We start from the raw sequence: 22640 nt of genomic DNA on the forward strand, positions 1-22640 counted from the left end.
GCCACCCTTACATTACACTGTTAACAGGAAAAAGCTTTGTGAACTCATGCTCAGGATATGAAGGACCCTTCTCTGCTGTCACAAGTGCTGTGGAAACAACAGTCATCAGCTCCAAACCCTGATAATGGCTCTCATGGCTTCAGAGAAAGATGTCCAAGGACAGGAAGGAAAGGCAAGAGGTGGAAAATAAAGCTTTGAGTATGTGGGGTGGCAAGAGCCCTGTCACACACTTGGGACCTGTGGCCTAATGGAGACTTGGAACACGGCTCAGCTTAGGCAGGCTCCTCTCACCCTCTTCTCTTCCCTTTGGCTTCCTTACAGTTTCTCCATAACTGCTATTCCCCAAACATGCTAAGAAGATGTAGTATTTTGGAAATCCAGATGTAGTGGGATAAAGTAAATAAAAATATCCCTAATGCAATGAAAAAGAGAAACATTCCCTTTTTCATTAAAAAAAAAAAAAAAAAAAAAAAAACCTAAGAAATGGTAGGGTCATTGGTGTTTAGAGGAACATCTAAGTCCAGATTCCTCGACCCCTTTCCAGCAATAAAGATGCTCAGTGCAATACAGGACAAGAAAGGGGAGCACAGCAGGATGGTTGGCTAAAGGGTTCACTCATTCTCTAAACACTTCCCTTGGAGATTAAAATCAGTAATTGAGTAGAAAGAAATCAATGGGTGAGGTGGGCAATTATAGAAGGAAAGAGAAAAGACAGAAAACCTTATATTCTTAATTTGCTAAAAGGAAGACAGGATCTGAGAGGAGACTACACAGTCAGCTTTTTCTAGGTGTGCTGCCCACTCCCTAGTAGCTATTCACGCCTTAGTCCTAAGTCTTAGGCTGTCTGCACATGGGGCCTTCAGAAAACACTGCAGCATTCCACATTGCGCCTTAGGCACGGTTCTGACTTGCTCCCTAAGGCCTTTGCTGCTTCCCTAACTCTGCCTTATGCTTTCTCAGGCAAGATTGTCCCCTACACATCATCAGCCCCAAAGGCCCAAACTTATCAGTGAGAACATAATGGCGTTTATGAGGATCAGGAGAAGGGTTAAGATGTGTGTGTGTGTATGTGTGTGTGTGTGTATGTGTGTGTGTGTGTGTGTATCTCAAAACAAGGTAACCAAATCAAGGCACTAGATAATAGTAACAGCAGCAGCTGACATTTCCTAGGCACTGACCATCCTGGGCATTGTCCTTTTGCAACAGCATGATAATTGAGGTAAATGGAACCAGACTTTATTCCTGTGTACTATCTTGGGAACAGCTCAATTTTAGTCTGGATTCTAGACCATAGAGAAGCTTTGGAATCCCCTTCTCTATCTAACACATAAACAATGAGTGCTAACACTTTGCACTTGTACAATGTATCCTGAATGCTTTAAAACACTTCAAGGAGAAATCATGAGCCCAGGGGGACCAGCAAGGAGGAGCCAGGTAGAATCCATTTGTTCTGTACTCTTTTCCTTCCTTCCCTAGAAAAGGAGGACCTGTGGATGAACCCAGGGCAGCAGCTGACCCCAGGGTGAGCCACACAAAAGGTTTCATTCCCCAAGTGCAGCTCTATCAAAGGCCAAAACTTCTTTTTTCATGGTCTGCAGCCTTTTCCCTGCCAGGCAAGAATACATCCTTCCCCCCAAGCACAGTCTAATAAGTGCCTGATATTAAACACGGAGGCTGATTTAGAGGGTTCTGGTCTCAGAGATATCTAATTTAGGCTCGTCCTTCCCTGCCCTGGAGGGCTTCATTTAAAACTACTGAAAAGAAAATCTAAATAGAACATGCTAAAGAATTTAACAATTTTTAAAAAAGCTATTTCCATTTAATTTGAACAAAAGATTAATGAATGAAGTACTAGAGGGCTCCAGACACAGTTAAAGGAAGACTGCTCAACCTAGAGTATTGGTGCTAAAATTTAAAGCTCCGATTTGAAAACACCCCACCACCACCATACTAGGCTGAGAATTTTAAGCTCATTTCAGCTGCAAGCCATGCCTTATTCCAAACAAATCTCCCTTTTTTCTGGGTTTTAAGCGTTATAACTATGTTGTGCAGAACAGATCCACTCCTACTGTCAGCTCCCAACAGAAATCTTACTACAGCAGAGGTAGTTAATCCAACCTCCAGTTTATCTTTTTTTTTTTTTTTTTTTTTGCCTGTTTAAATGACTGTTTTTTGCCTCATCCTTCAAGATCAAACCAGGGCATTCGGGTGGACACGCATGGTTCAGGGCAGAGGCGTCAGGGAGCAAACATGCAGACAGAGATTTGGGGTCCTATTCCTCTTTGTTAAATGATTTCTGAGAGAGCAAAACAGTCTCTCTCTCTCTGACAGGAGGTCTCAATTTTGTGTGCAGACATCAGCATTTTTGCCCTACTCATCTCAGAAGGCGTGTAACAGGGCTCAAGCCATCCAGCCTGGAAGTTACAAGTTTGGGAAATTATGAAAACCTTTAGAAAACTTTTTGAAATCCATTTTTTTTTTTTTTTTTTTTTTTTTTTGCTTTGCTTGACTTTTTTGGGAGGTGTGGAATAAGGAAGGGTTAGCGTGGAAGAGGGAAAAAGTTTTAGTTTAAAAAATTCAAGCGCCAAGAGCCCTGAAAACTGGCTCCTCGGAAAAAGTGTGCCTTTCTTTTCTCATAAGTCACATGCCAAGACAACAGAGAATTCAGCTTGAGATATTTTCACTGGATCCTTGAAAGCAGGAGTTGTGGAAGGTTGAGGAAAAAACAAATGCTGCTGTCTGGTGAAGAGCCACTTCATCCATCCTGAGCAAGGGCGGCTCTGCCCTGAGACATCCCAGGACCCATCCAGGCCTGCAGGGCCGTGCCAGGCTCCATGCTTTACCACAAGGATCGGCTTAAACCAATTGTGTGGCTGCACAAAGCAGGGCTTGTTTGTAAAAGGAGAGCCAGTTGAGAATGGAAGCAACTATTCTCTCCTTACCTTCTTCGGGCCAGAGGCAGGGTTTGGGGCCAGGGAACCTACTAAAAGTATCAACACAGGATGTGACTGCACAGCTGGGATGACAAAGCCCCAGTGATTTTTCAAAGTCTCTAGAAATGCACCAAAGCATGAAAGACAAGTATTCCTTTTGCAAAGCCTGCTATTCCTGGGGCCTACCCACCTTTGGGCTGGACTCACTGCCCTGTGTAATTGGAAATAGCAGTGAGTCAATAACCATTAGAGGTATGTGACCCCCATGGAGCAAAGTACTCCTAAATGCTTCCTTAAGCAAGGAGGATGGTGGAGTACCCTCACCCCTACTTCTCATGTTTTCAGTATCCAAAGGTGGTTTTCCTAGAGGCTTTGGCAGAGACAAATGTAAGGGAAAGAAAATCTTTCCAAGTACAGAAGGATTCTGTCCACTAATGAGGAAGCTACAACACAGAATGGAAACAAATCCCCTTACCTTCCTGGTTACAGCTGGATCCAGATAGCCTTTGAGCTTTTGAATGTATGTATGGGGAGGATTCTTCACCTGGAATCGTTCCTGCAGGAAGCACAAAGGCAAAGAGCATGAAAGGTGTGAAGGCATGACACAGTCTGCTACATCACAAAGATTAGTGTCACCGACCATGGCCAAAATGCATCCCAGGAGAATGTGGCCCTGCAAATAAGCACTATGCACTAATTGTTTTGGATCTTTATAGTAGATGATCTTCTCTTGGCACAGGAAGAAACTGAAGCTCAGCGAAATGCAATATTTTCCTTTGATGCCAAAGCTTGTTGGTGGTACAAAAGGATACAAACCCATGTCTGCTCAGCTCCAGAATATGAAATGCTTTCTCTGCAGGGTATTCTTGGCCTGACCTATTTCAAGTCCTCCTGAACAAGCCTTCAATAGATGGTATATTTCTTGGGATGTCTTCAATGTTCAATTATCTTTCAGACAATTATTTAGTTTCATCCCATATTTTTAGACTTGACTCAAACTAGATACAACTTATTTGATTAAAAATAAGTGGTGAGTCTATAGCCAAGAGACTGGAGTGTGGAGCACGTGAGTGTGAACACAGGTATGTGTGTTATCATTAATGGGCTCCTTAAGCAGCTCCTAGTTACGAGATCCAAAAATATTTTGATCAGGTATATATACATACAGTGTGTGTGTGTGTGTGTGTGTGTGTGTGTGTACATGTGTACATCCACGTTTGCACACACTTGTAGAGAAACAGCATAAAAGTCATGGATGAAGGGCCAATGAAGGGATCGGTCATAATCATAAAGGCAAAGACAGAACACTCCTGAGAAGCTGGCAAAGTGCTATTTCAGGACCTGCATCGTAGTTACCAGGCGTTGACTTTATTCTACTTAATATGCCAGTTCTCAGGTTTCACAACCTTTTCTGTATATATTCTACAAGGAGGATGGTTTAATCAGCTCTAAAAGAAAACCAAGCTGGGCACCGTGGCACATGCCTATAATCCCAGTGACTGGGGAGGCTGAGGCAGGAGGATCACAAGTTCAAAGCCAGCCTCAGCAACTTAGTGAGGCACTTAGCAACTCAGCAAGACCCTGTCTCTAATAAAATATTTTGCAAAAATATTTAATTATGTCTGGGGATGTGGCTCAGTGGTTAAGCACCCCTGGATTCAACCCCCAGTACCAAAGAAAGAAAGAAAGAGGGCTGGGGTTGCGGTTCAGCAGCAGAGTGCTCACTTAGTATGTGTAAGGCACTGCGTTTGATCCTCAGTTCCATATAAAAATAAATAAATAAACTAAAGATTCAAAAAATATTTTTAAAAAAGAAAACCATGAAATGAGGATGGATTTTATCACTTTCTTATCATGTTCTTTTCTACCTACAACTCAAAAGATCTTTTCCTCATCTTTCTTTTTACTGATTGTTGCTTACTTTAGAATGAAATTTTTTGATATTTTGTAACACTGGCAACAGGCCAACATGATTAAGCATTTCTTTATCCCTCATAAACTGGTGTTTCTCCAACACAAAGGACCACCACATTCTTCCTGATCCACTCAAGTCTTACCTAATTACAGATTTAGAAAAGCTAAAGATCATCTGATATTGAAAGAACCTCTTATTACAGAAATTTATTGAAACAGCTATTACTAATATTTAATACTTTATAACAGGGGAAGTAGTTTGTCATTAAACATCTGAGCTTCAGTTTCTTCCTGTGCCAAGAGAAGGTCATCTACTATAAAGATTCAAAACATTTAAAAATGAGCAGGATGAACTTTTTAGTATGTAAACTATATCTCAAAGTTCTTTAAAAAGAGATCAACATACTGTTGCTAATTATTCCCTCAAATTTTCAATCCTGAGAGCAATTTTCTTTCTTTTGGTACTAGAGATTGAACACAGGGGCTCTTTACTACTGAGCTACATCCCCAGTCCTATTTGTTTGTTTATTTAGTGCTAGGATCTCCCTTAGTTGCTCAGGGTCTCTCTAAATTGCTTAGCATGACCTAGAACCTGCAATAGTCTGGCCTCAGCCTCCAAATTGCTGGAATTACAGACATACACCACTGTGTCCAGTCTGAGAGCAATTGCTAAGTAATAATTCACTGATATTCACCATGTTTAGTGACATTATTGTGTCTATGCATGAAAACATATGATTTTTTTTTTCTTTTCAACACTAACACTTTGCTAAGAGATCATAGGAGATTCTATTGCCATAGGGTTAGCAATGCTGTCGCTGAGGACTAAAATAATCACAAAAAGTTCTGGAAAATGAACTGATTAAACCATGACTGCCAACCTGTGTTTGCTAACAAAAGCTGATGTCAGAGAGAGAGAGAGAGAGAGAGAGATTAGGATATTAATTTTAAAATATGATTTTTAAGAATACAATTGCAATTTTCAAAAATTTAAAAATCCAATGATGACACAAACAGCTCTTCGCCAGCACAGCAAATACCACCTATCTCTAAATAAAAAGTACCTAAAACTTGAGACTCAACAAATTGTAACTCCACCAAATGCACTGTTTCAAGACTTAAAATCTCAGCCCATCAACAGTTGCTAAGAGACTTCTGTTTTCTTGCTCTTTTAGGCTATCTATCTGTTCATAAGAGAACAGTCATATTTATTCCTTTAAAACAAGAAATTTTGGTGACTCAGAGAGGCTTTCTCAAAAATACACACTTACTGGTCCTGTTGACTTGATTTTATTTCCTTTCTGAAGATAAGAAATTTTATGGACAAGGTCTAAATTTAATAAACTTATACTTGTGTTTATTATTTGCTACTATGGTTTCAGAGCCTTTGAACAGCAGCTCTGATGATAGGACCCAGTCAGTCAAACTCATGTCCAAACTAAAAGACATTTGCTGCTGAGCCGGTGTTGTGTCTCTCACATGTTCTGCAAGTGCCAAATGGCTTTCATAATGACACATTTCTCATTAACTGGTCACCAGGAAGGTAAGGCTGCTTATACAGAACTGCTCTCAGAGAGCGGAAAAGGAAAAGCATTTATTGGACTTCACTCATATCAACTGCAACAAGAAGTGGAAAACCCAGGCGATTCCTAAAGGAACTGTACAAAGGGGCTATGACGTGTACTAAATAATTAGGTAAATAATTAGGTAAATCCCCGTGAGTGGAACTCATTGGCTAGACTACAACATGGCCTTTGCTATGAGATGCAGAAAGCAGCTTCCAGTTTTTTGAAACCTGGACTGTTTCTTTGGGAACAGTTCCCCTCCTCACTTATATGCAATGAAATTTCTCACTGAAAGCTTTTCTGTATAAAGATTGGGACCTGGCTATTCCACTCCTTTAGCAAAAACATTTCTGATCTTTTATAACCTCTCTATCCACCTGTACAATTAATTACACAAGAAATTAATTGAGGTTAATTTGGTATGAGATTGACTTACAACAATCAAATTATAAACATTTCCACTCTATAAATCATTTGGATAAGCAGCTCCAAAATCAAACAAAATCCTAGTCAAGTTTATGTTATACCTTAATATTCTGAGACTTAATGAAAGAAATTACAGCAAGACATTTGGGGGAAAAAAAAGAAAGTCTCTAGGAAATGAATGTCTCTCAGGCAAATACACTTACTGTTGAGTTTCTCTCCCTGTCTGGGATGGTCACAGGGTCACTGGCTCTATGTCGGTAGTATAATGACAGAGCTACACAAACAGCTTAAGTATCCTTAAGGATGAATTAGATGTCACCATCATTATGCCATTATTAATGTTTTTTATTCGGATCCTGTAATAATTCACAATGGATAGTGAAAATTCAAAGGGCTTTGCTTTTTTACACATAAGTTTACCACACTTGAATGCCTCCCCACCTTAGAAGCTGGAAGTAGCTGGGATTGGGCATCCTTTCCCAAGTCTGAGTAAGCAAACTGTAGTCTCCAAATGAGCCATAATCACAACTAGAACCATTGCCATTAATCAGTTCTAATTTGGAAGATTCAGCTTGGTGCTATGTGCTCCTCAGAGTTCGATGAACAGAAATAATCCATGTCCTCAAAGAGTGTACTCTCTTAAATAGAATGCTGACACAGTAGACATGGAGAAGATGAGAATAAAATATCACATTAATATTGTTTATAGATAGAAAATACTTATACAGTGTACAAAAGACCAAGAATAGTGCACTTGTATGGAGAAGGGGGTGCCAAAACCAATCAGATTTCCTGAGTTGGAGGCATTGAGGTAAGCCATAACACATCAGCCCTCATAGGGAGAATTATTTATACAAATAAAAAATAATTGACACAAAGTGAGCTACACTCCCCCAAGAAATTGAGAGCACCAAAGTCTCTAAAAAAGCTTATACATGTTCTTGCCCCAAAATATTTTAATTTCAAAGGGGTTGCCAGATTCTTCTGACTTATAGGAAGCACAAATAGGAATAGATGGAGAACAATGAGAAAGGAGAGGATGATTTGAGGAAAATGACTGTTGGGAATGGTGGCATGTACCTGTAAGTATCACAAGTTTGAGTCTATTCTGTGGAAGTTGGTAAGGCCTTGTCTCAAAATAAATAAAAAGGGCTGAGGGTCTAGCTCAACAGTAGAAACACTTGCCCAACATTTGTGAGGTCAATCTCCAGTACTAGAAATAAAAGGCAAGGGGGGGACTCTACCTATTAATTGCAATAGGTGGCCATGGGCAAGTTCTGATGGGATTCTAATTTGCAAAACAAATACCAAAGGAAACCAGTGCCAGCCCAGCTGTGCTACTGTTCAGGGGAGGTTCCTGTGGTTACTAATGGATAGAAACATTCTACCAAAAAAGACCCCACCCCTGAACATTTTGAATAATGCTACCACATTTAGAACCCCTACTTTCAGGCACTGGCATGAATAATACCAAATTTGGGGAAAACGATTTTTGTCATTTTTATCCTTTCACTCATCCAGAACACATTATTCACGACTATGTGTAAAAAGCATAAAAAAGAAATAAATTCAATTTTCCAAAGCATTAAATCTTATCTGTGTGATACTATAGACATAGCTATACCACAAAGTACAATATGATAAGAACCATATGTGATCCTCTGGAAGTTCAAAGAAAGGTGAGCTTCTCTCCAACTGAGATGATCAAAGCAATCTCCCTGGAGAAAATGGCTTTTGAATCGAATTGTGAAGGGATGGCAGCATATAGATAACCCAGAACAGTGTAAGAGGAAGGAGACAAGAGTTTTCCAGACGAGGGAACCTAAGAACAAAGGCAGAGAAGCACAGGGCATGTGCTAGTAACTTCAAGGGGTTTAGCTGGGTTTCAGGAACACTATTTATGAACAGAAATGGCAAAAAGAAGCTAAATGATGAGTTAGAACTGACAAGAGTGCATGTCAAACAACAGGCCACTCAGTCTAGGACAGACAACTGGGAGTCAATCAGGAATTCTGACTAGTAGAAAAACATCCAGTTAATACTGTAGAACTCTCCTTTCTCCATTCCCAACTGAAAAGCTGGCTGTTTCTGCACTAGATTAGACTTGAAAAATCAGCATGCCAGATTCATTCCTAGTTTCTTGGAGAGCTTTGAAGCATTCTTCAACTCTGAATATGAAATCATTTTCCTAGTCAGGGAGAAAAAGATGACTTTCCAAGTGTTCCATTACACTCCCAGACTGAAAATAACTTTTGAAGAGACTTTTCCAAACGATTTCCTTTATTTAGACTAGCAAGAGTTTTTTCTAGTTCAATAGTCTTTCCTGATCAAAACATTCCATAACTCATTTTCTAATATGTAATATTAATTAGGCTTCTTTAATCCCACTCAGAGTTCACCATTTTAACCACTTTAAAAAGTGTTCTCATTGAATTTGTTGATCTTGTGATAAAGGAAGTCAGACCAATAAGGTTTGTTTTCTATCATCTCATGTAGTTCAAAGCAAAATATGAACCACCACAAGTGCTTGCCACACAGCAGGTGTTCAATAAGGAATAGATGTTATTATTACTGAAGATCTAAGAACCAGATAGAGTGATGAAATGTCCAACTGGTATGGGTATCTCTAGGATTATTTGTAAAGTCTTTTCTTGTTCCTTTCTCAATAGGCAAAGATTTCCATTCTTTTAGGCTGGCTTTTTTTTTTTTTTTTTTTTTTTAAGTATAAACTATCAAAGACCTGCCTCTAAAGCAATTAAGGATGCTTATTAAACTGAAAGTTCTCTTGATCCAATCCATTACGTAGCCAGGAATCTGCATTTTCTTATATTCCCCAAACAGTTCTCCTGAATACTAATGCTTATTAATTATGGCTTTACACTGTACTTCCTTCTTTGGATTGCTGAATCCCCCTCTTTAATCTACAAAGAAAATGTGCATATGCTTGGCAAGCAAAGACTTAGGAATATTTTCAATTCTGCTTAAAGAAACAGACTTACAATATAAAACAATAGTTTTAGTCTGTGCCTTCATGAAAATTTTGCAAACTTTCTGGAGAACACTCTTCCCATAAAAATACTGATGAGGGCCACAACCAAGTTAAGATGGTGCCTGGCAGTTTGCTAGGAGGAGTGGTTTCTGAGCCAACACCAGCAAGCCATTAAGAGGATAAGGATTCCTTAATGACTGACTACTGTATCTAGTTTATGTTAATTAAGTTAAGCTGTGTGTAATTAGTTGGGTATATGTACCTCTGAGGTCCAGCAGAGAGGCAGTGCCTGCTACCTAGGGTACCCGCTACTTTGAGTTCCCGCTCAGTTCCCGCTGAGTTCACTCGCAATAAAGTAGTTCCCACTTCAACCTTCAAGTTGCTTGTCATGTCCCAGTTATTTCGCCCAGTCGGACAATGGCAAATACAAGGTGTACAGCTGGAGGTATAGCACAGTGGTAGAGCACTTGCCTATATGAGGCTCTGGGTTCCATACCCAATACCAAACAAAAACAAACGTAAAACTATGAGATATAAACACATCTTGTTTATTCATCTGAAAATGTCAATATGAAACCCTCTCCCCCATATTTGTTACATATCCCAGGAATCGTACTTGGGAATGCCTTCTGAATGAGAATAAATTACTGAAGATCTTTAAGTCTCCAGAGATAATCATGTATCATGAAATAAAACATTGGTTGGTGGAGAGAATGAATAATATTTCTGATCCTGATCAGGGAAAAAGGAAAAAACAAAAAGACAGAATAAGCCTGTTGTGAAATTATATTTCCTGTAGAAACCATTAGGTTTTTCACAATTTAGATGACAGCACTAAAATTTTTCACTGTAGAATTTGAAAGCATGCTAAGCTCCTATTTTAAGAACTACTTTCCATGTTATAGTCATACTAATTGGCTTCTCTAAAACTTCATTTGCTCCGATTCAAACTGTGTGGAAACACATGGAAACAATTCTCACAATTTCAGTAAGTGCTTCCTCAATCGATTGCTTGGAATATTTATTCAGAGCCTAATTTATATTTGTGAAACTTTAAAGCAGATAGCATTGAGGCAGTAAAGGAAGGTACCTTACACTGAAGTCAGTGTCTGACACATGTAAATAAAGACTTGTGAGCAGAGCAATTGAAAAGAGGGACAAGTTATTCTTAGTCAGATCTTAGTCTTGCCTTCACTACTTGTTATACTTTACTTAAGGTACAGATTTAAACATAAGAGACAAGCTAAGAATACTAAGCTTCAACATTTATTGATGGTTGTTGCTTACAGTAAAGAAGCCATAATACAATGTTCAACCATGGAACTAGGTTTTAATCAATGCAATGATACAACATAAACCACTTTTCTTCATGAAGGGATAAATGAAGTGGTAAGACAGGCTATTAAAAAACACAAGAAACTTATACTTCAAAAATATCACTTAATGGGCTGGGATTGTGGCTCAGTGGTACAGCACTTGCCTAGCATGTTCGAGGCACTGGATTCGATCCTTATCACCACATATTAATAAATAAAAAATAAAAGCCCATCAATAACTAAAAAATTTTTTAAAATATATATCACTAAAATAGCAACCAAAATCATGAAATCCTTGGGGATAAATTTATTAAAGTCTGTGCAAGAGCTATATACTGGACACTTCAAAATACTCATGCAAGATGAATAAGTCATTTAAATGACTGATGGTGAAGAAGCCATATCACATGATGATCTAGGTCCTCCACTGCCATTTTTTTTTTTAATTTCCAAACCATTATAGTTTTTTTAAACATAAAAATTTTCAGAATCAGGCAACTGTTGTAGTATCAACACAAACTATTAGCTGAACAACAAAGTTATTTGTGTGTGTGTGGGGGGGGGGCAGTGAACAAAAATAGCCTTCCACAGTAAAGATTGAGTTAAATTTCAAGCATTAAACAAGTAGTATTTGTATTACCTGCTAGAAATTCTTAGCTAGCATGCCTTAAGTTTGTTTATTATCAATCACTTTCTCAAAGATGAGGTTGAAGGTCAATCTTGGTCTAACCCGTGTCCATTCAATTGCTATATAATTCTCCATTTCCTGAAACATTGTCCCTGAGTTTATAAAAGATGTTTGTCTAATAAAGTTTATTTCACACCACATGATCATTTAATCTAAACCAGCTCAGGTAATTAACTTGCTTCAAAGAGTGGAAGAGTCTATAATTCCACTTGGATAACCAGACAGGAAGGAAGTCAATGTGACATTCACTATGACAAAGGGAGCCTAAAACTCTCAGATTGAGTCCTCAGCATCTAGCTCTGGCAATGGATGCCAAATAGCACTTTTGACAAGCAGTTGTATCAGTTTAAAGACAAAAGTTTAGAAAGGAATCATTTTATCCCCTCCTCTTTGGGCCAACTTATCAGCCTAGACCCTGTGAGGTAGGCCAGCATCTTTTCCCTCTGCTCTAAAGAGGAAAGATGTAAATTCATTTCTAAGTTCAAATTCAATTTTCCAGGACTCCAGAGATATTAAAACCCCAAAAGCTCAACATTTAGGAAGCTGGCATCTGCTTCTTTGATTGCTATTCCAGTGCTGAAGGAACTGGAGGCCTGGAATGAGTCCTAATGGAAGGAGAACTACTTTCAGGAAGGAAACAAAAAGAAACTTTTCTTCTTTCCAGTAACAATTAAGTCAATCCTCAGGTCTGGAGACCTCAAGAAAAGGAAACAGTCTGTTTAAAATCTCAAGCAAAAGTAACCAAGAGACAAAAGTATCTTTTTTCCCCCCTAAAGTTTGGCAAAAATCACTAAGATCCATAGTCAATCCTCACCTGGCACATTGCTGGAACTCAGTACAAATGAATTGGAACTAGCAACAATTGGAGCCTTTTCTCAATTTAAAGTGTTCATTTGAGGTACCTGTTTGGGGAAAACTTTGGTCCACATACTCTCTTCTCACTATTTGCTGTCCCCAATGTATACAAGTAACTGCCTATCCAATGAATAAGTTAATGAATATTTAAGTACAAGTAAGTCTGAATATTAAGGTTTTATGTGAATATACAACCTGAAAAAAAAAAAATTGAACAAACCAAAATTGGTCATTGGGACAGAGACTAGCAACTGCAGTTTATTAAAAGTGTTGTTCCTCCTGGGCCTTCTCCTAGTCTGCATTTCTCATCCTCCTGTGCAGGCCAAGTCAACAGAATGTGACTGTAGATAATTGTATGTTCCTCCCAAGACTGGCCCAGGTGTCATCCCAGGTGTGTACCCACATTTTTATCTCTCACTAATTGAAGGCAGTCTCAGAGTAAAGAAAAAGCTACCTGTTGAAAAGAACCTCACCTGGGTTCTTGACTGTAGAATTTCTACCCTTCATGACCAACAGCCTCCAACTAGATTCTTATGTAAATAAAAACCTTACTATGTGAATCCTTATACATTTGGCACTATAGCAGGTTAGAGTGGTATGTTCTATCCTAACCTCTAAACCAGTGAACATGACCATATTTGCAAAAAGGGGCTGGTCTTTGCAGACTTAATGAATTTAAGAATCTCATCCTGGATTATCCATGTAAGTTTTAAATTCACAGTAAGCGGCCTTACACAAGACAAAAGAAGAAAATAAATAGACATAGGAACAAAAGGAGATTTCATGCAAAGATGAAGGCAAAGATTAAATTTATGTAACCACCATCCAAGGAATTACTTAGAACCAATTGAAGCTGGACTGGCTAACAAGGTTTCTCCCTTACAAGCTTGGAAGGAACAGGGCTCAGCTAACCCCCTGAATTCAAGTTTCTGATTTCCAAACTGCAAGAAAACACATAACTATTTTCTTTTTTCTTCTTTTCTTCTAGTACTGGGATTGAACCCAGTGAGACTCTAACACTCTAGTACTCCCAGTCCTTTTTATTTCTTATTTTGAAATGGGTTCTCTCTAAGTTGCCCAGGCTAGTCCCAAACTTATGATCCTCCTGCCTCAGTCTCCTGAGTCACTTGGATAACAAGGATATGCCACCACGTCCAGCACATTTCTGTTGCTTTGATCTAGCAAAACAGATAATTCTGGAACACACAAAACACATTTTTATATGTCATTCAGCAATTTTAATAGTGTTTTAGGTGGTAATTATACTGGTATTGTTATTTTTTAAAGCTTTTTTATGTTGTTGGAAAAGACAAGTCCATCAATATTAGGAATCATATTTCATGTAGAAGAAATTTGTATAAAATATGAGTAATAATAAAATTTGATTTGGATAGATCAGTATGAACTAATAATGTATAACCTTATGCTATTATATATTTGTTTTGTTTTGGGGAGCACTGGGGATGGAACCCAGAGCCTCATGAATACTAGGCAAGCACTCTATCACTGAGCTATATCATCAGTCCATGAACTCACTATTTTAGTTATGTATTTTCAGAGTGTGAACTCTGAGAAGCAAATTTTCCCAGCAGCTATGATGGCCTGCTACTCTCACATTCTTATCTCCAATATCATCCCCCAATAAAAACAGGGTTTCTTGAAGAAATGACTTACTCTGGTTGTGGTGCAAGGAAAGCACACGTTAAACCAAAGAGATATTTTTAGCATAAAATGAACTTTCAAGGATAATGTCAGAAAGACACAGAAAGTCAACAAGAAGGTATTCCACAGGTCAAAGAATTGATAATAAAGCCTCAAGATTAATTTATAGATACACAATGACTTAGAAAATGCATCAAATGCACAGTGAAACTCTAACATATCAGAAAACTCATTGGTCACCTTTTGAGGCAATTATTCAAATACTTTGAAAAATGGCAACTGAAATAAAGTAATCTAGGAATAATCATATTCTAGAATAAACCAAGACCCAGTTGAAAGTTTTAGTTGCTATCTTAATGCAGAAGAAAAAGAAAATTAGGAAATCATTGTTTTCATAACTCCTAATGAAACACTCCAGCCAAAGATTATCAATTGGTATTAAAACCATTAGGCACCAAGTTGATAGGTAATGAAGTAATACTATACAGATTCTTTCCCATGGTAAGATGAAAACACAATATAGAATGCAGTGATCAGATTTCCCCTAATGAATTGGATGATCTTATATATAGGTGAAACCATCAGACATTTTTGTCTCCTATGATATTCTTCACAAAGATATTCAACATCCATCTAACATGCCTTAAATTTAACTATTTAAGCTGACATAAAATTCAGGAGTTCATTCACCCCTGGGAAACAAATGGGTAAATGTAGAAAGTGAAAATGTCCTACAAGAGGGTTTGCCTGGCATCTCAATTATAAGAGCATCACAAACAAAAGGCTGTCTAGATTAAAAGAGACTTAAATATCCAGACGCAGTGTATGACTGCTCCTGTGCTATTTTTTTATTTAAACAATCCAGATACAAAGAACATCATAAAGAAAGCTGGGAAATATGAACTGAGCAATATAATATATTAAGGAATTATTATTAATTTTAATCATGATAACATTATTTGGATAGAAAATTCTTAATTTTAAGGTATATAATGAATTTGAAGAAAAAAAGATAAACTGGAAAACAAAATACCCAATGAAAAAAATCTAACTAATCCAATAGCCAAAATAAAGATGGTAAAGACCAGACAACAAAATAAGAGGAAAAACTCCAAGGGTTGAAAGATATACTTTGAATAGAATTAAACAGATCACACACACACTCCACTGATCACCATCACCACCCCCAAAAAAAACACTGTTAATGAATACAAACCCAGACACAGTGGTGCACACTTTTTAATCCCATCAACTCAGGAGGCTAAAGTAGGAGAATTTCAAGTTTGAGACCAATCTGGGCAACCTAGAGACTCTGTCTCAAAATAAAAAATAAAAAAGGCTAGGGAGATAGCTCAGTGGTAGAGAGCCTCTGGATTCAATCCCTAGTAATGCAAATAAATAAATAACATTCCAACATACACTGGAATTAAGACAATATAGTAAAAATGTAAAACAATTTAATATCAAATAAAATTATAGTAAAAATGTCAGTAGGCAAAAGGGTAGCAGGAGGAGTAGGGGGTGATGGCTATTGGCTATCCCAACAGCTGAGAGTAAAAAAAAAAAAAAAAAAAAAAAGAGAGAGAGAGAACAAAGTGTAGCTAAATGTAGAATCAAAGCCTGGAATTTGGGGATAGGGGCTAAAAGCAGATTAAGCTGGGCGTCTGGAAGCAAGGAGAAGGGGAAATCTGCTGGCATCATTTTCATTTCCTTTAACTTGTCCAATATCTCCGCTCTCCATATGCTTGCTCAAATTATTAACATAGCAGCCACTTGCGCTAAAGGAGGCTATAAAAACCCATAGAATCACCACTCATTTATTATCACTGGTGCTCCACGGACAGGCACTCTTCACAAAGAATCTGATGGGCCACAGGAAAAAAAATGATCAGCAATATTTGGTTACTTGCCAGAGAAGAGTTCTAAGTGGTTCATGAAAACATGAACATCAAAAAAAAAAAAAAAAAAATCAGATATATTTGCTCTTTTTTATTTAGGAAATATTATTCTAGTGACAAATTTGCTTAACTATTTGCTGAAAGTTATTCAATAAGTAACTCCCTTTTTAAGAAATAGCAAAAGGAAACAAGTGAAGGGTTAAAAAAAAAGAAAGAAAAACATTTCTCTTTCTTTCTAGCAGTACTGAGGATTGAAAGCCAGGGTTGTGCAAATGCTAAGCATCCACTTTAATGAACTATATACCCAGACTGAATCCAGGGCCACTTGAACTACATTCCCACCCCTTTTTACACTTTATTTTGAGACAGGGTCTCACCAGTGGTCTCAAACTTATGATCCTTCTGCCTCAGCCTCCCAAGTCACTGGGATAACGGGCATGAGCCACCACACCTGAAAATATAATTATTCTTAGTGATTAAAAACTTTCACATGGTATGGTTCAGTTGGATTGAAAAGGACAAGTGATCAGTTCTCACCATAATAAAGTATCTTAACAATGTAGAATCTTAGCGCTACCAGACTGACTCAGCCTGGCTGAGTGGCAGCAGGAGCCCTTAGGTGGAAGAGCACTCATGCCAAGCCTTGAGGGCTATAATCTGATCTCCCTGAAGTGCCTCACTCAGGAACCTAAGTGGGTACAATTCCTGAAAATTCTTCACTCTCCCACACTACTCTGTACAAGTGAAGAAAAGTCAGATTCCCATCTCTCTACTCTCCCCCAGTCCCTTTCCCAAAGATACAACGCAAAGCAATATCCAGCCATTAAGAGGCAAGGTGGGCCATGTTGAAGATACTCCATCAGTACCCATAGTCCCAGGAAGAAGCTTTCTAACTTCACTTAGGTATAGCACCCCTCACAGTTTCTGGACTGCATTATACAATCATGGAACCTACATACATGAGCAACAGTCATCTCAAATGTCCTGAATTCTCTAACACTTACACTTGATCATCCAGCAGATGTACAGTTATGAACCAAGCTCCTTCCCCATGGGGAAATTCTGTAGTTTTCCCCTCCCCCAAATCACCTAAAGAAACCACCTAGAGAGAGAAACTTTAGTGATTTCCCCTTATCCCCAACATGTAACATCTTTGCTTCAGTGAATTGTTTCCAGGTGCCTGTTCAGTGAACAACTAAAAGGGCTTGCGATTGGCTTGGAAGCAGCTGCTCTCATCTCACCTTCGTGGACCCTGACATTGACCTAGTCATGCATACTATGAATCATACTGTCATCACCTACCAAATAAGAGAGCCAGAGAACGGGTAGGTAGAAATGACAAAAGGATTTTTACTTTATTTCATATGCTCAACTAAAATTTTTTTTGACAAGATGTCTTAACTTTCCCAATAGAAAAAATAAAATCAAAATGGGTTGGAAGAAGTGACCTCTAATAACCCATCAGATATAATGATCTGGAAGTCTAAGTTCATCCAGGATCTCTGAACTCCCTAAATATAGCATTTACCCATAGTAAACACTGTGCTAAGAGCTCCCACCTGTGAGAAACTACCAATGCCCCAAACCCCAAAGGTTTAGCACACGGTCTGCCCAGAAAATCAATGCACAAGTGACTTCTTTCTTTCCATAGATATAAATGTGACTGCAAGAGCCCTCTTATTGATGGGCAGCTTGTGGGGTTTTGCTTGCAGTTACTAAAGGAACTTAGCATTTCCAGTTTTCTACTCTTAGTCATTGCAGGCTACTATAAAATTTACCTCGGTGATCCTACACAGTCCTTGAAATTAGGTCCTTATGGAAACTCTGCCCATTTTTTAGAGTCTATAAATAGATACTCAGGTATGCATCATCCAAAATCCAGCAGGGAGATCCCCCACTGTGGCTCCGTTTACCCAGAGTTAAGATTATCTCCCATAGTCCCATAACCCTTGAGACCCACTAGACACTTAGATCACTTTTTTTTTTTTTTTTTTTTTTTGTACTGGGGATTGAAACCAGGCTCACTTAACCACTAAGCTATTTCCCCAGCCCTTTTTATATGTTATTTAAAGATGGCATCTAAGTTACTGAGGCTGGCTTTGAACTTGCAATCCGCCTGCCTCAGCCTCCCAAGCTGCTGAGATTACAGGAATGTGCCACTGTGCCTGACTCAGATCATCTTTATATTTTGCAGTGGCTTAGGAAAGCACTAAGTCAATGCTGAAATATTGTTCCTCAGGCCAGGGATGGCAATACCTGCCTGTAATCACAGCAACTCCAAATAATGAGGCAGGAAGATCACAAATTGAAAGTCAACCTCAGCAATTTAGTAAGACCATGTTTCAAATTCTTTTAAAAAGGCAGGGTAGGGAGGATGAGAGCTGGGGATGTGGTTCAGTAGTAAAGAATCCTGCATTCAATAACCAGTATCAAAGGAAAAAATTCTTTGGGATTCCATCTTAATTAAATCTGAGGTAAAATTTATAAAATCTATACCATCAGAATAAGTCATCTTAAAATTTTTTATCTTCAATATGAATGTACTTAATACCATTGAATTATACACTTAAAATGGTTACAATGGTAAACTTTATATTATGTATATGTTAACACAATTTTTAAAAGAAAAAAATTTCTATCTTGCTCCTGATATCAGCCAAAAAATTGGAGTCACAACTATTTCACCAAGCCTGTAGCCAGGTTTTTCAGTTGGCCAGGGGAAGGTAGAGAGCCAGCTCTCCTCCAAAAATACAAAATAAGTAGACTCCTTGATACTACACCAGGAACCCTTCCTCTCGTTAAAGGACTTTGTAGAATTAAACAATGAAGTTTAGTTTCACTAAGCACAAGCAAACTACACCAAGAGGGCAAGAGGAATAAAGAAACAGTAAACCTGTAGTTAGTCTCCCAGGCCACCTCTTTTCTGCCATCTGTGCCAATAATGCTAGCTTGCTTCTCCATTGCTCCTGAACATACACATCATTTAAACATTATCTCTTTGGCTCAACATACTTTCAATAAGCATTGTTTGAGGTACTAAGGAAGTTGCTGGAGGTACACAAACAAATGCCACACAACTCATACCTTAAAGGAACTAACTCTTGAAAGAGATGTATTTTTTTAAAATACTTTCAAAATGAGTATGAAAATGTTGGTATAACAAATAAAAGGATGAGCTGCAGATAACTCTATTGCTTTTCCTAAGTTAAAACTTGATAAATACTTTATTATTTTTTTTTAATTTGTGGATGGACACAAATGGACCTTTATTTCATTTATTTATATGTGGTGCTGAGGATCAAACCCAGTGCCTCTATGTGCTAGGCAAGCACTCCACTGAGCTATAACCCCATCCCCACCCTTTTTTTAAAGCACTTATTTTCCCACTCCATATTTACTTTCTTAGGAAAGCTGAGCAGATTCAGAGTACCACCTTGCACAAGGTCGCCAGTATAGAAAAAATTTTAGTTATCAAAGAAATATAATCTTTGTTCAACAGTAATGCTGACATGTATCTTATATTTAATTTGCTCAAAAAGATGACTTACAAAAGTTTACAACTTTATTCATGATTTTTTCTGGTAAGGAAAGCAATGTGAAAGGGAAATCTGGGCAGAAAAAAATTAGATGAAGCCATGAATGAGGTTGGTAAACAAACACATATCATTAAAATACTGTAGAGTTGGTCAGGGTAGGCCACAAATTTGCCTCTAAGCCTTCTAGCAGCTAAGGGGAAAAAAAAGAAGTGTGACTAACTGCATGATTCATAGTGTCTGTATGATAATTTTTCATGGAAATGACACCTCAAATTTTCTCCATAGATCTTCCAACACTAGTATTCACATACTTCCTTTGGAAATAAGTTTCCTTAGTTTTACCTCTTACTTAGTGCTCCTAATCTAAAGCACGCATACTATAATGACAAATAAAATGTCTAGATTTATTTTCTTAAAAAAATAAAATTGTTATTTGTGCACAAAGCATCAAGTGCCGAGGGTGTTTCATATGTTAGATGTCAATGACACCCCACAGTCACTGTTTTAAAACTTTACAACCAAGACTTGCCCTGAAAATTTCTCAGACCAAAAATCTATAGCTAAGGCTGTTCTTGACAGTGTCATACAACATGCATTAATACCATAAAGTACATCTGAGTAACAATGGATGATAGTTTCAATACAGTAAATGTTCCTGAATCTTTTGAGAACAAGATGAAAATAAAAGTAATGATCATAATATTTGATATTAGGGTTCTTCATCAGTAGCAGAAGCAGCCACATAATTTATGAAGTGCCTACTCTATGCCAATTATTAGTCCATGTACTTTACATCCATCATCTCCAATCCTATAAACAAGTTAAGGGTGTTAATATTAATTATATTTTATAAAAAAGAAAATAAAAATCATCTTAAAAAGAAAACAAAGATTATTAAGAAGCAAATACCTTTATTTATTTAAAATTTACAGCCATAATGAATTCTCAAATATACACAGAAATTGAAAATATATTATATTCCACATATTTCAAAATTCAAGATTTATTAATTGCAGAGACTTTTTCAGATTTCCTTTATCTATCCCTTTTTTGCTCCTCCTTTGAGGAAGTATTTTAAAGAAAGCCTTAGGCATATAATTTTAACTCTACATCAATATGCCTTTTTTAAAATATAAGGGCAGGTCCTTAAATAATCACAAACTAAAATCAAACTCAACCAAATCAAACAATAATTTCTTGGAATCCTCTTAGTCACTTTTCCTATTTTCCCATAAAGTCTTTATAATTAGTTTGTTCCAATTGGAATAAAAACACACACACACACACACACACACACACACAAACATTTCATTATTTTTCTTAAGTTTTTTTCCTATTTTTGGTTCCTTATCCCTGATTATGATAAAAGTAAATATCTTTATTTTAATTGAGATAATTTACATTCCCCAAATCCACATTAAAAATATATAATTTTAGTATGTGCACATAGCTATGCAGGTATCACCACTGTGTACTTTAAGAATTTTTGCATCACTCCAAAAAGAAAACCTGACACATGTGAGCAGTGGCTCCTCGTGCCCCCCTCCTAGTCCTCAGCAATGACTAATCTACTTTCCATCTCTACTGATTGTTCTAGACATTTTCTATAAGTGGAATCATAATTACAAATGTATTTTGGATGTCTATTAGTTAGATACCATAGACAGATCTACCTTAGGTACCAAAAAATATATGACATGGTTCATGTATATAACAGAGGAGATAAACGGTAATAAAATCCTTGCACCATGGTTGCCATTATGAATGCTTTCAGCTCAAGGTTTTTGATTTTTCCCTCACAAGCATTAAAGGGCCAATGATAGTCATGTAAGTGACATACCCATGGGTTACCCATATATGACAAAAAGTTCAATTTTCTGCTGGCCATCATTTTCACAAAGACAAACGGTTAACCAAAAATGATGGTTTATCATAGTGGTGATGTGGGTAGGTAGGCTCAGCACCCGAGATACACCTGCCAGCTTTCTCTCCTTTTCACCAAAGCATGCCAAAATGCAAGACAGAGAAGGGAATCTTTATTTTTATTGATTCTTAGTATACTACTCAGAATCAATATACTACTGGCAGCTTATGAGGAGGGCAAAAGAGGGCAGGGTTGAGAGCATAAACCCCAAATCTGCTCATTCTCCAGAATCAGATAACCTGTGCACTTTACCAATTAATAGCTATGTGACCTTTGGAAAATAATCTTCAAGTCTCAGTTTTCCCCTATGCCAAATGGAAATACAAATAAGTGTGGCTGCTTTGAATACTAAACACAAAGACCTTAAGATAACTTGCTTACTAAATGCTGGCTATTTGCAATAAATAATTGTTATTCTTTAACTATTATTAACAAATGATGCCTCAGAGCTGACAAAGTCACTTCAGTGTGGAGCCTCTAACGTGTGACAGGACTGTCAAAGAGGAACAGATGAAGTAGAAAAGTTCTCCATGCCCTGGCATAGTGACATTTAAGGGCAATGACAACGTGGACTTTGAGGATTTGAAAATCAGAAACTTAGATACCGGACTGCTCCTTCCTTAGCCTTAAGAACCCCTAAAGCCGAGCATCAACCCTATGAAGATATTTTTGGTCTGAGAGAAGAATGCAGCTGTTAGGAGCTTTCCATCATCCCTTTCTGGCACTTGGGATGTAAAAATTAATAATTCAATAAAGACAGAAAGGAGCAGGTGAATGTGTCTGTGCAAGGGAGGAAGGGAGGGAAAGGTCTGCCCCTCGCAGGGCCCACAGAGGACCATGGGGAAGCAGCCTACATTTGCCACTGCACTCCTTCACTCTCATAGGTGGCCATACTTGAGACTTTTTCACTCCCCCCTTATACTTCCCTTATTTA

General features: G+C 37.8%; 1 protein-coding gene across 3 annotated transcripts in view; it reads right to left on the reverse strand.

Moving 5' to 3' along the window:
- Window positions 1–22640, reverse strand: part of Fmnl2 (formin like 2) — a 282989-nt gene that overhangs the window by 99039 nt on the left and 161310 nt on the right. For all 3 annotated transcript variants that reach the window (XM_076865569.1, XM_076865571.1, XM_076865570.1), the window contains exon 3: window positions 3409–3489. In XM_076865569.1, the coding sequence (XP_076721684.1) occupies window positions 3409–3489 (81 nt within the window). The remainder of the gene's footprint in view (window positions 1–3408; window positions 3490–22640) is intronic.

This window comes from Callospermophilus lateralis, chromosome 9 (assembly GCF_048772815.1).
Source record: "Callospermophilus lateralis isolate mCalLat2 chromosome 9, mCalLat2.hap1, whole genome shotgun sequence".
NCBI classification, from domain to species: Eukaryota; Metazoa; Chordata; class Mammalia; order Rodentia; family Sciuridae; genus Callospermophilus; species Callospermophilus lateralis.